The sequence below is a fragment of the Rhamphochromis longiceps genome, linkage group LG18 (genome assembly GCF_057381845.1).
Source record: "Rhamphochromis longiceps isolate RC_006_pf linkage group LG18, R_longiceps_female_GT1.1, whole genome shotgun sequence".
In the NCBI taxonomy this organism is placed as follows: domain Eukaryota; kingdom Metazoa; phylum Chordata; class Actinopteri; order Cichliformes; family Cichlidae; genus Rhamphochromis; species Rhamphochromis longiceps.
In genome coordinates this window covers 20,742,855-20,756,875 of record NC_140574.1, presented here as the reverse complement: position 1 = coordinate 20,756,875, position 14,021 = coordinate 20,742,855, and the positions used below count along the sequence as shown (strand labels likewise).

The 14,021-nt window shown below is 42.9% G+C and overlaps 1 protein-coding gene across 2 annotated transcripts in view; it reads right to left on the bottom strand.

The window, feature by feature from the left end:
* ephb1 (EPH receptor B1) overlaps nt 1–13,123 on the bottom strand; it is a 184,737-nt gene extending 171,614 nt beyond the window's left edge. For both annotated transcript variants that reach the window (XM_085389992.1, XM_085389993.1), the window contains exon 1: nt 12,869–13,123. In XM_085389992.1, coding sequence (XP_085246118.1) covers nt 12,869–12,929 — 61 coding nt within the window. In that variant the 5' untranslated portion in view covers nt 12,930–13,123. The remainder of the gene's footprint in view (nt 1–12,868) is intronic.
* Between the last annotated feature and the right edge of the window lie 898 nt (nt 13,124–14,021).

Below are 14,021 nucleotides of genomic sequence, written 5' to 3'. Positions count from 1 at the left end.
ACGAGAGATTTGAGTGTGACACCTCTAATGATCTCTTCATCTGATTGACAGGTTAGGCAAGACTCCAATTCACACATCTCACTTCATCACAGAACGTGGTGGACACACAGCAAAGAAGGTCAGCATGTCACACACACACACACATATAACCCATACACACTGTTCCACTGAATGTTAGAGAAAAGACTATTTGCCTCCATAAATCCCTCCTGTGGCTTCCAGAATATTCCGCTATTATGTTGGCCCTAGCAGGGCTATTTCCTCCCCCAGTTAGCCTGTCATCAGGAGCATTGTACTGTATTGTCTGCGAGCGAGCCTAAATGGGACCTTTTCTGGGGTATTTTCAGGTACTTTCATGGAAGAATGGAGCGGATATTCATATCACATTTCAGTTTTTCTATTGCTGAGCAAATACAGTTTTGGACAATAACAACTCCCTCTAACGCACACACACACAAACAGACACCAGTACTTCCTTCGCTGACCCAAACGAACAAGTCAAGCACATTCCTGCTCCTAGCGATTTCCTCCATCTTTTCCCAACAGACAGGATCCCATTACAAGTCCCTGGCTTTTATCTCACTCGAAGGCAGCAGCAAACACTGTTGTACACATTGCAACGTGAAAATCCCAAACATATCCACAATGCACAACCATTTCCAAAATTGTTCTTGAAAAATTTGATTACTCCAGGCTACTAAACAAGAGCCAAATGATCAGTTCTTTTTTTTTTCTTAAAAGAGCTGGCACGCTGCAGCAGGCTCTGCTAATTGAACTCACACAGATCCATGTCGTGATTATTGGCAATTATCTGTCAATTAGCAATGTGCTGATGTCACTGCGATGTGAAAGGCAGCGCAATCAGGAGCTGTTAGCATAGAAATGGTCCTCCATATCAATGACCCGATCTACTCTCCACCTGAGATGGGAGCACACCGTACAACCGCACGTCCATGTGTGTTACAAATCTCCAGTGTAGCTGTAGCAATTACAGCATGATTTCAGCTTGCCAGTACAATTTCATATCTACAATGCTCAGGAGTTTGGGGGACATTCTAGGGTACATATAGCCTACCACTCGAAATGACCTTGACTGAAACCCACTTAACCCCTTCCTCAACAGCCCAATTATGGCCCAATTACCACCACTGGTGCCCCATTTCTTTGAGGCACATTTAGTCTAACAGGAATACTCACATAATGTTCTAGAATTTTGACAAATGTCCCATTGAAGGTAATATTAAATAAAAAAATACTCCCTAAAAGCGGCCGTGGGCTTATAATTTTAATGGCTTGTACTATTTAACCTATAAATGCCCGCGTGGTGGCAAAATGTCCAACTTTAGGACGTTTTTCAGCAGGGGACAAACCTTTTGTTTGCCCCTTTAAATGTTTAAAACAAACACAAAGGGACACACAGGAGATGACAAATCATCCTAGTATCCAAAAAACACAGCCAATCCATCACACAGCCACTCAGCTCTCAAATAAACAAAGGACGCTTACGACATCTGTCATTCCCTCCCCATGCTTTGATCCATGATATGATCGCAATGCCATACATCCTGGACGATTCACAATCAATCTGTACAGCCAAGACAACAGAAAGAGAAAGGACGCTTCTTGCTTGCGCGTCATCTTTTCTGCTTCTTTTTTCCCCCCTTTTTCTTTCTCTCTTTCTTTTTTTTAGATGCATTATCTGTCCGTCAGACCATCCATCATGCTCTTCCTTTTAGAAGCTGCTAAAGGATGTTTATCAAAGAGTTCAAAGAGATTCACAGAGCATTGCATGAACCACAAATTGATTACAAAAAACCAGAAAGTGCAGAAATGTAAGTCACTCTCCAGGCTCCTTTTAAATTTTCAGCCATCAGTAATAACAGAAAAAAGGTGTCCACTTCGGGCCAATCATTGGCAGGTGTCTGAAAAACATTTTACACAAGCTTGAATTTCCTCGCACAAATACGCACACAAGACACACTCAAAGACCTTGTCAGGAGTTATAACCATCACGCGAAGAGAGCAATACACATCTGTGCCTCTCTGTTGCACCTCGGGTAAAGCAAGTTCACATATCAAGTGGCTTCCTTAAGTGCCAAATGAATGGTGGGCTGCTGGATTATTTGAGACATGAAAGCATTTTCTTGGGTCAGGCATTTTCTTTTCAAACTTTCAAACTAAACCTGGCTTTCTTTACAAAGAGATGAGTCATCAACGGTCACATATTCACCAACAAACACACAGACAAAAAAAATTTGCTATGATTTGATCAGGTGGAAAGAAGAACTATGAACATGAGTCTGCAAATCGTAACAGCCTAAGATACGCACTGCTTTTTAAAAAAAGGAAGTACTTTCCCTATTTTCCCTAACCTGTTTAGTGTTGTCTGAGGAAAGAAGGACTAAAGCTTTCGTGAGGAGAACAAAAGCCTGGGAGACTGTAACACTGTAACACACCCCTGCATGACTCTACTAAGCTAACTGCTTTTTGTCTAGACATCCGCTTTATAATCAGTATTACTTAGTCAATATTGTCATTAAGACACGTTGGAACATGATATACCCACTTGATATATAGTTGGGACAAACTCAGCAACGTGATTCATTCAAACTCAAGTACTCTAATGAAGAAACGATACCAGTTGCAGGTAAAATTCTTCTCACACAAAGCGAAATCTCCTTCTGTTTAACAAGTACTGACAAACACACCAACAAACACATAAAAATGAAACTAGATTTGGTTTTTTTTGTTTTTTTAACACACTTTCTTAAACTGACCATTCCACCATGAAGTTGTGTGATGGATCATATTGGAGATGATGCTGGCGTTAGAATAGGCACCGCACATAAAACAGAAGTATGCATGCTCTATGCAATTCCCCAACCTGCAGATTTTTGCTATTCCAACCCTGAAAATATAGTCATGACACAGATCTAGATTTATAATTTCAATTGCTGTTATAAGCACGACTTAAAAAGCGTATATACAATAACACAAATGGATTTAACCTATTGATTAGTAAACACAAGTGGTCAGATAACAGCTGAACTATATAAATTAATAACATTTTATAGGTTCTTTTTTTTCTTTTTCAGGTCTTCCAAGTTGTTTTTCTATTTGTTAAACCATTCACAGGACCAGTATGGGAAAGTCTTGGGCCACCACTCATTTCTTTATAGTTTGCTTCCAAGGATTGGGGCATTCTTGTAACTTGTAAAGCAGCCTTGAGCAATAGTTCTGCAAGCTTTCTGAAGCTCTTTCAAGGTTTATCTTTGGAAACTGGCTGCCTTTTCACTCATTTCTCTGTCCAGTCCTTGCACTTGACCATTTTGAGAGGAACGTTTTGTTTGTTAAGCCTCTTAACGCTGACCTATAAATTATTCAAGAATAAATAAATACACCAGTCTCAATAGATGAACAAGTATGGTGTCTAAACACGGCAGGCCAATTTTAACTTGTATTTTTAGGCATTTTATTACCAGCAGCCTGCCACAAAAACACATAATTTCTTCCCATTTCTTTAGTTCAATCAATAGAAAATGCCAACGATAACACAGTTTGACAAGCATAAAATAGTATTTGTGCAACAACAAGGCAATTCCCAAAGAGCTATTAGTCGAAATCTTGGCACGTCTCTGCATGGCGCGCAGAGATATGTGCAGCGTCCTTAAAAAAACAGATTAAACTGGACAAGTGGTGGACAAAAGAGGGACTGTCAGACCTCAAAGACAATCTACAGCAGATGGACAACATCTGAAAGTCATGTATTTAAGAAATGTAAATCATGATGATGTTTGCACACATTTCAATAAATTACTCCACCTAGTTCTTATTTTGCTTGCAAAAGTTAAAGAAATGAGGTGTGACGCAAGTCATTTTCATAGTACTGACATTGGCTTAGGTAAAAAAAAAAAAAAGAAAAATAATAAAGAAAAATCTTGAAAATACTTTTATACGCCTACTGACTATATCATAACTATGTTATAACCTTAATCAGTCTTCATCAATTTTCACTGTTAAGTCTCTGCCCCAGTTTTTTCTAACTGTGTGTCTGTCTTGGGTTTGGTCAATGATTGCATCTGCCTTAAAATGTATGTTGTTTTTGTTTTGTGGATGTTTTGATGAATAAAACAGTTTTTTGGTGTGTTTGTATGTGTATGTTTTCTTTTTTTAATTACACGATCTTAACTAAGTGATCCCTAGAACAGACACACAAACTACATCTGACAATTTGTACAGCACAAACACACACATGCACATCATGCACATCCTCCCTAATTAGGCCTTTACAAATCATTCAGCATTACTGAACTTGTTCTGTAGCAAAGCTCTAACACTGTGCTGGAGGGGTGTTTAGGGAATTTGGTGGAATTTTTTATTTTTTTAAATAATATCCAATCGACATCTTAAATGTCAAGAATGTATCTTTTGGTTTTAACTGAGCTTCCTCTAAAATCGGTGTGACATAGTTGTAAAACACCAGGAAAACCGCTCTACAATTACATTCAGCTTGGCTTAGTAGGAACATTTATCATCTTGACACGTCATCAGCTGAGTGCAGCATGGCCGGAGTGGAAAAATGAGCACATCTGTTCATTCACGTCCACATCCCACTTTACGTTATTTAAAACTACCTGACTGTGTACCATATGTGTACAGTATATTCAGGCAGTTAATCTCCCCAGCTCTCAGAAATGGACCGACTCCGCCCAGACATCAGTGTCAATCTGCTGAGTGGGTGTCTAACAGTGTGTAAAGCTCACATCAAAGGCATGCCGCTTTAAATGCAGAAAGCAGGGAAGGGACAGACTTCTTAAGAATAGGGAATGAGGAGGAAGAGAACAATTGAAGAGGGGCGTGAATTTATACCGTTCACTGAGCCCCAATAGAGGTTTGGGAAAAGAGTGATTTACTGAGTCTGCTAACTAGCTGAATCAAGACATTCTTCAGAAATTTCAACTGCAATTGTAACAACTAAGCTTGCACTAATAGCAAATACACAAACTAGTCTGGCTAACAGCAACAATAAAACCTCTCTACATCAGAGTTGTTGTTTTTTTTCCATTTTTTTTAAATCACAATCCCCATAGAGAGCTAAGGAGACGTACTCTCATAAAAATGACATGTAGCCATACGCACTCTAAAGGCTGGATGTGCTTAAGGGTTAGCAGCCAGAACCACCAGCCTCCTCATTAGCACAAATAAGATTGTAGGCAGATACAGGCTTATCATTTGCTCCCTCTCTGTCTCTTCGTCCCTCGTCGCCTCTGTTCTCTTGCACAAATGAGTCCTAATCCTTGTCCTCTAGCTCGCCGCTAACAAAAACAATACCACACAGAGCTGTCAAAGGAGAGCGCAGAGGAAGGAACACAGCAACACTCTCTGTGAAATATATATCATCTCCTGCAGGGTTAAAAGTGTAAGTTGAGGACGTTTGGTTTTGAATTGAACTCGGGATGCGTCTCATTTAAATTAGTCCCTTTGGTCCTGGAAGGTCAGCAATATAGACTCGAATTAACTTGGCTATCAAACCAAACATAAACATGGCAAGCTAAGGAAAGAAAAATCTCACTAATAAATGAAGAAATCCCAGTGTGTGTGTTTCTCTTCAGTCTTTTGGCCGCAGTGGTTTGGATCCAAGTAGGTGTGATCCTAAGTTTGAAGTTAGCTGGATGAGGTGTGATGTCAAGGGATTTGTGACCCCACAGATGATGTCACTGTGTTTTTTTCTCAGAAATGATGTCAAATGAAGATAAGTGTCAAGGATGCCGTCCTGATCAAAGACCCCACAGTTTAACAGCTGCATGTGACGCAGAAAGTAAGGCAGCAATCAACAGACATTCACAGGCTTCTGATTCCTTCTTCTCTCTGCCAAAATGAAAACAGAACTCCACACCCAAACAAACCACCTTTGGCTTTGTTTCACTTAGGAAATGCTCCTCACACCCTGTCAGTTTCCTTAGTTGTACTCTAGCCAGCCAGCCCGCTGCCGGTAGATCGAGATACTGTCCGCTCATTTCCCCATTACCCTCTATGCTTCAAATCAATAGTTAATTACCTCCAGAAATGCTCTTTTCTTCTCCAGCTAGAAAAGTGGACAGCACAGGGCAGGCTGAAATTTGCCTGGCAGAGAGATTCAGTGTTATGCAGGGTGAAAACTGTCCTCCCACCACTGCTACTTATTGGCCCATCAGTGTCCCCCTTGGAAGCTGGCATTCCATTTTGCACTGCGCAGGCACTTCATTTTTCTCCACCACTACTTTCATTTCTCTTGCTAATGGGACACAAATGCAGACACACAAATATACGTGCACAATTTCTCTGACACTCTCTTGCCACGAAGCCAATGTTTAATAAGAGATTACATTTATGGTGAGGAGAAGGGCAGGCGAATAGTGAAATATGTCCACATGTCCTGAACCTGGGAGAAGCTCTGGCACTTACTCATTAATAATGGGACAGGCCTCAGGCCCAGGCCCTTAGCTCTCAGTCTCTGCTCGTTTCCTTTCCACACATCAAAGCTATGCATGTCGTTGTGTATGTGTGCGCTGCGAGGCTCTCGCACATTTACAACTGTACTTGTGTGTGTGTGAGAGCTTGTCAGTCCCTATGAGAAACAGCCTGTAGAGGAGCCGGCTTTTATTTAATCAGAAGTGGAGCAGCTTCCACCACCAACCGTAATTTCAGCCCTATTAACGTTCTGCCTTTAATTCCTCTGAGCGCTGGAGACACAGCATCCGCTGGGCTGCTAATTCACTTTAAATGCAAAAGTCCCACAGTTTTATAAAATTCCTGTATGGTGGCAGCTTCATATATTGCACATCTAAACTTCTGCAGCAAGGGATTTGCTGAATAAACACAGTGTGTAGTTATCAAGCATGTACTCTTAGCTGATATTCTTATCAGTTTGATTGTAGACTTTAAAAGAGACGTTTCAAGTTTCCCACGCATTGGAAGTCACAAAAACACTGATTCACTACGTGTTCTTGCACCACTCCCTTCCTACTTGTCGCCCTTAAGCCTTAGATTTTGGGCTTAAAAGTCATATTAATTCATTCTGGGCCAGACTTAAAAATAGATCTCATTATAACAATCATAAATGAAGCTCTTTCTGCCTGCACGCCTACAACCCCAACAGTCTCGCTCCTCTCTTTCTGCCAATGCTGTGCCTGTTACATCTTCAGGACGACAGGCTCATGTTTCACTTTCCCTATAATGCTTTATAAATGCATCTGTTTTTAACCAAAAACGTCTGCGGGGGGAAGGGGGAAAGATGGGGGGAAAAAACTGGGGAGAAGAAGGGAGAAATAGCCAGTTTTTCAAAGGCTGTTAGGTTTGGGAAATAAGAGTTTACAGACGGGAGTGTACCCTGCGCTTACAACCACAAAAAAACAAATCTACAGCCAAAATGCAACTAAGAAGGCTAAAATGCTGTGTAAAATAAAAACAGAGTGAAATAACTGGCAAATTATTCAGGTGGAAGTAGCACACTTCATTGCAAAACATGCTGGAATATATATTTCTACTTAAAATACCCACGCCATCCGAATTAATACTCCCACAGCCAGAGATGGTGCCTTTTGTACTTTGCACTTTGGCTGCCAATAAAAAAAATAAAAAAACAATACTCTGATCATAATCAATATTAAAATTCTTTTTTTAACAGGATCAATATCAACAGTGATGCACACTTCACCCTTTTTGAAAAGGTCAGTGAAGCTCTCACTTCAACAATACCGAATTATCAAAGAGTGAGATTAAAGAGATCAGAAATGTTAACCTGGCCGATGCACACGTCAACGTTACCTGTTTAACTATTAGCATTTACCTGACAGCCACATTAGCCATGTGTTACTGTGAAAGTAGCGGCGCGTTGCTATGGCTAATGCTAAAATGGTGACATGAAAGGTGAAGCTAGGTGATAAATGGTATCCGTCGTGCTCGTCTGTAGACAGAGGTTTAATATAACTACACAGTTATTTATGTCTAAAAAAGTATATTTCCTAAAGTCTACTGGGAAATAGAAAGAAAGGGGTCTATCTTAACAACTTTATTTGATCAGCAATAAAAACATGGTGCCATATGTCTTTTTTTTTTTTTGCACTATTAACAGGCTCTTAAAGGTTGCACCCTCATATTAAATTCATAAGAACAATCTAACAGACAAGAAGAACTTCTGAAAAAGTCAGTAACAAGCATTTTGGTCCTGGGTTGACTCTGAGTTGGTGAGGAGAAGCTGAAATGGACAAGCTTAAGGGACCATGGGATGGAGGAGAGGTGGTTGAAATGGTGCTTTAAGTATAACAGCCTCAGGAGCAAGGCTGCGTGAACACTGGGAAATAAGACTCGGTGATCAATGCTTTTTCTTCTCACCTCTCAGCTCAACAGATATTGAAGAGGCTCCCCTTTCCTGCTGACTGAACAACTGTCACCCAATCTGTAGGACAGGTGATAATGGAGAGGAAAAAAAGCCTCTGAGACTGAAAAAAAGAATTAGAAAAAGCACATTTTTCACACTACCATCCATGAGTGGTGGAGAAGCTGGGTCACTGCAGCCAATCAATAACCTGCATTGCCATTTTCCTATACTAGGTGTGGCTTGGAGGGTTCTCTCAAAGTTTGTGCTCTTGTGCACATCAAGTCTAATCACTGAGCGCGCTGCGTGCTTCTCTCCCTGTTGTGTGCTCACCATTTGAGCGATCTGGCTTCACCAGCAAACAGATGACTCACACAGTTTGAGGTTGAACTGTGTCACGAGCGTCACCGCTTTCACTCCTGTGCTCTAATGCGTTTCGTATGTTGCTGATGCAGTGGGTCTGTTTATCCCCGAGATCGCACAGATAAGGCCGTAGCTCTCGTCCCACAGTCGGCCACCTGCTCAGATAAGGGCCAAGCACGAAGCAAGACGGGTAGGAACCTAACACTGCTGATAGCATCGCCGCGGTAAATCTCTGGGCTCGGAAATGCGTGGACGACACTGGAAAACAGCGTCGTAAAGAACATGAGATATCCACGATGCAAGTCCCATTTCAGTAATTAAAATGGACCGGGATGCAGAGGAGACGCTTGCAATACAGCGCATAGTGCTTTATTTCTCTCTTTCTATGCTCTACCTTGACAGAACTCATTCTCACACTGGGGAGGGGGGCTGTGCACAAAAAATGTGCACATGCATAAGCTCCCAACCTGCATCCACCATCTGGCCATCCCATGGCTCAGATGTCTCTGGGGTAAGGTGAACTCTGAGGGGTGCTCTCTGTGGATGTCACGTGTACGTGGGCTTTGAGGGAAGACAGTGAGAAAGGAAGCAGAGACGCAGAGAATGAGGAGGAGGAAGTGAAACACATTTTGAAAATGTGGGAAACCCTTCACAGAATGTTCCTCGCACTGCGTGCGCTGGAAGTGTTATAGTTTCACAGGAAAAGAAGCACTTTTGCAGGACTGCAGGTACACAAGCTGCACGTAGGGGGTTTGCACTGGGGGTCGTCATAGCTGAGTAAGCTGAGTAAGCTATGTAAGCGAACCTTAACAACAAGTCGTCTTTTCACTGTGGGCAAAATAAAGCCTCTATTATGGGATGAGGCCATGTCTGCTGCCCCTGCCAGCTATAATGTGTTTTAGAGCTATACTCACAACATGGGGACCCAAACGCACAATACACACATGGCTGTAAAAAACAAGGGAGAAATTGAATTCTACTTCAGGTGGTCCCAGGTCAGCAGTAGCGCCTGCGGCTAAAATACACACGTCAGCCCCTCACACAAATAATGCTTTATGTCTTTTTACACTTACCACATCAACCCACGAGCCTCGGTTCAGCTTTAATTCCTTTGTTATTTTTGTCTAATAATATGAAATGAGAGAGCAGAGGAAAAGAGCAATCTTGCATTAAAATCCATTAGAGACTCAACAGGATTCTTTTTGCAGGCTGGCTCCTCTGCACAGCTGGTGAGCGCGCACAACTTACACACTGAACAGTAGAACATTTTTAACTCTGCTGTCACAAAGTATGAGCTCGGTTTTCAATGCAAGGTTTAAAGGGTGGGAGACGACAGAGGAAAGCTTGCTGAATTATCTGCACAACATGGGGAGAAGCAACAGGTCATCCACAGTGTAGTACCCCTGGAGGTGAGTCAGTGTGTTGCTCAAGGACACTTCAACAGAGCGGTTACTTACACTGAGACAAGCGTACGAACGTAAGCTTCTATACTCTCTCCTCTGACCTCTAATCAACCACACCACCACTGCTTAACTTAGCTGACCTGCATAACCTACAACTATCGATTAAGCGATCATAATTGCTATTTATTCAGGAGTCTACAATACATTCTCTTCCATCGTTTGAGGATGATGCATCACCATAGTGCAGCGCAGCTACTTAGCACAGCATCCTGGGGGACTGGTTACAGCACATTACTAACATTCTCTTATCATACTCATACTGAATAAAACTGCTGTTTTACAATGCTGCGCCATGGCTCAGACATCTACTGTATGTCAGATCCCTGATATAGCAGGGTGCTCGTTTACTTTCTTAGCCCGGTTCGTTTACAGTCATCTCATTTGTAAAACATGCATACCGTATCTTTTCTGAAACTCGCTGACCTCTCTCTTTCTGTCTCGCTCATCGTTTTATCTCATTCGGTCTCTGTCTATCTTCCGCTGCTGTTTCATCCTCCCTTCGCTCCACTCCAGCTTTCTCCACCACCACATTCTGGGCCGGTAAATGAGCGGGCTTATCTGGGCCTAATTGGTTTAAGGGCAAACATAAATAAGCAGTGGCTTTCTAAGCAAAGCAGTATTACTGCTGCTGTTGGCAAGTAGTGCATGCATACCAGAGAGACAGTGAGCTGAAGAAGCGATGAGAGAGATGAGAGCGGAACCGGGAGATGAGGGAAGAAAACTAGGAACAACAGAGTAGGGTAGACAAACGAGGAAAAGAGGAGAGCTGTGAAGAAAAGTGAAGATAATAAGGAGAAGTCTTTTTTTCACTGCTACCATACAGAGCCCTGTCTTCACACTTAACTGTTATAACCTTCTGCTCTGGTTCTGACTGCCTCTCTGCACCTTTTCAATAGCTCGCCAGTGAATGTGTTTCTGTAAGTTGATATTTTGCCTTGATGTGTGGTGTAGTATTTATGCTGCAGCTGGAGTTTAAATCCACCTTCGAGACAAATAGACTGGTACTTATATAGTACTTTTGTATTCAATTTGAATACTCAAAGCACTTTTTTTACAACAACCCTCATTCACCCGCTTTAAACTAACGCTCACACATTCACACTGCGGCAGATTCATTGGGTACACTACAGGAATTGAACCACCGTCCGTCAACCACCTGATATGATGACGCAAGCCACTCGTCCTCCTGAGCCACAGCCTACCGCCCATGCAATCACACTTGGAGTACTTCTTCCTTATAATTTCATCCCACAGTTCATCAGTACGTGGTCTTGAGGGTCTGAATCGATGATGTAATTGTTGTTTACTACGACCATATGCGTAAGGTCAAATAAACCATTCAATTCATCACAATCAGCCTTCTATATGGTCGTGGCTCTAAAGTTACACGGATACCCCGACACCCGCCGCATACAAACAGATCCCTGACACTTTGTGATTATCAGCAGATTTGGACTAATCAGATTAAGGGTGACAGGATAGGCAGGGATAATGTGATCAATGGCCCCCGCTCAATCCCTCTCGCTTTCTCTCTCTCGCACACACAGACAAAAAAAATGAAAGAGCAACAGATTGGAGTTCAGATCAGCAAAGATTTTAACCTTCCCATGGGGCAACCTCCTTTCAATTAGCATCAAAAAACAAGGAAATCGCTTTCATCCTTGTTACTGAGGTAACCCAGGGGCCATCTCCCTGCCCATCTGCTTCAGTCCCATCCCGTTTTTTTTTCCAAAGCAGAAATCCCACACCTCTTTCCAAGCAGGGAAATTTTTTTCCTCCCTCTCATCCTCCACTCATCTCTCCAAAATTACATTTCTTGCTGTCATTTCACACAGGGTAAACATTTGAACCTCAGAATATCCATTCTTGCAGAGGTAGCAATTTGGGCCTGGGCTTGGTATCCATATCAGTGTCGAAATCTGATGAGCACAAACAAGAAAGCCACCGCCAAATTATAGAGTACCGCCAGAGCTGGGGACAGCCCAGGAGGAGAGTTGTAAACGATTAAAGAGAAAACCTGTGTGTGAGAAAACACATTTTAACTGTGCTTTTAATTTACTTGTTTGTGGGAGTGGATACAGACAGCCAAGGGGAAGCCGGTGTGCTTTAGTGTATGTTATATTAGAAAGAGGCTGCTACTGTACAATAACACGAGAGAAGACACTATATATCCCATCAACACAGTCTAATAGAGTTTGCCTCGCCAATTCAAAGTGCCACAGAACAATGCACGGTGGATTTTCGTTGTAGTAATTTAGTTTAATTTAAAAAAAAAAAGGAAAATAAATGCGAGCGCTTGCATCCCCCTGAGAAAACACTACTTAGGGGGGAAAAGGAAATATAAGAAAATAACATAAATAATAACGGAGGCTTCTGCTGGCTTGCACTTATGTATAGAATAAAGATAAACAGTCACTGATAAACTATCACACGCTGCTGTGAACGCATTTTAATCATGCAACGTCTCGTTCTTCACAAGTACGAGTTACACGAGCGGAGCCGGAGGATGCTGCTCTGAAATAACTGGATGCCCACAGCGACCCACGTGCATGGCATCGCTCTGCATGCCACGGACGCAGCGCTGCCTCACACAGAACCTTGCATGCATCCCCCACATTACAAAGCGCCCCTCGGAGAGAGTCATGTCCACATATACGGCAAGTATTAGTCCCAATTTCTTATTTACCTTCCATCGCAGAGGATGTGATGACCAGCACGCATAAGAGCGCAAACAAATCCACTGTCATGGCAGAAGGGTAGTCTCCACAGCCTGTCCCCCAAATAACCAAGACGCACGGGGCGCGTCAAAAAGAATCCCAGTTGTCAGAGCGGTACTCCAGCAGATAGCCTCTGTTGTGTGTCACATTTCAAGCCGTAGTAAACAATGTGTGACAATCAGTGCGAGGAAGGAGCGAAGTGTAGCGAGCAAGGGGGTGCGAGGCAGGGAGGGGGTGTAGGTGGAGTAGGTGGGGGAGACCCGACATTGCCTGCTCACAGCCCCATTAGAGGGCCGGGGCCAATCACCGACTGGTAGCTGAAACTCACTAACCAATCGGTAACCCGGCGCTCCTCCCACCGCACATTGTCAAAACACAAAACTTTTCCTTGACCTATTTGAAGCGGTATCCGCTACAGTGAAGGGAAATAACGCCACCAGTCGGCTCAGAGCTGCACCTACAAGTCAAGCAAACCTAGAGTCGAGCTTACCCCGTAAAGCTTGACTCTGACTGTGAGAACCACTTGCTCTGCAGCCCATCCACCTTTGGTTCAAAGTATCATTTCATCAGTCTCTTAAAAATCACAGCTGATTTCATTTTGAATCACTTTGAGTGGACTTCCCAGATACGCGAATGAATAATAAAGCTGATTTTATAGCTTGGCAGCTTCACTTGTGCCCACAGGTTCAAGCCCTATTTGCACTGAAAATGCTCTTTAATAGCTTTGACAAATTCAGCTGTACCTCCTAATGATATAAAACAGGCGTTGCACATCAGCTCCCTCCCGTTGTCCCCGTCACCCCTTTTGTGTGCGTCTGTGAGGCAACAGATGGTGCACACAATGGGCTTTTCCCTGCAGGGACACAGAGGGCCAGGGTCCGCTTCAGCGGAGGGAGGGACAGTTGCTGCCCTGTAGCCCAGAACCATACACCTGTCTTGGGATAGATGTGTCCCCCTACCCGTGTCCCTGGAGCTGAAGAATTGGGATGGAGTTGTTAATCTGCAGCCTGAATAGGTCTGAATTTACCCCAGGCCACTGGCTGGCCTAATACTTCAGTGCTGTCCCTTCACAGTACACTGTCCCAGATACTTTTCACCTGCTTTCGTTTTACTGGACATAAA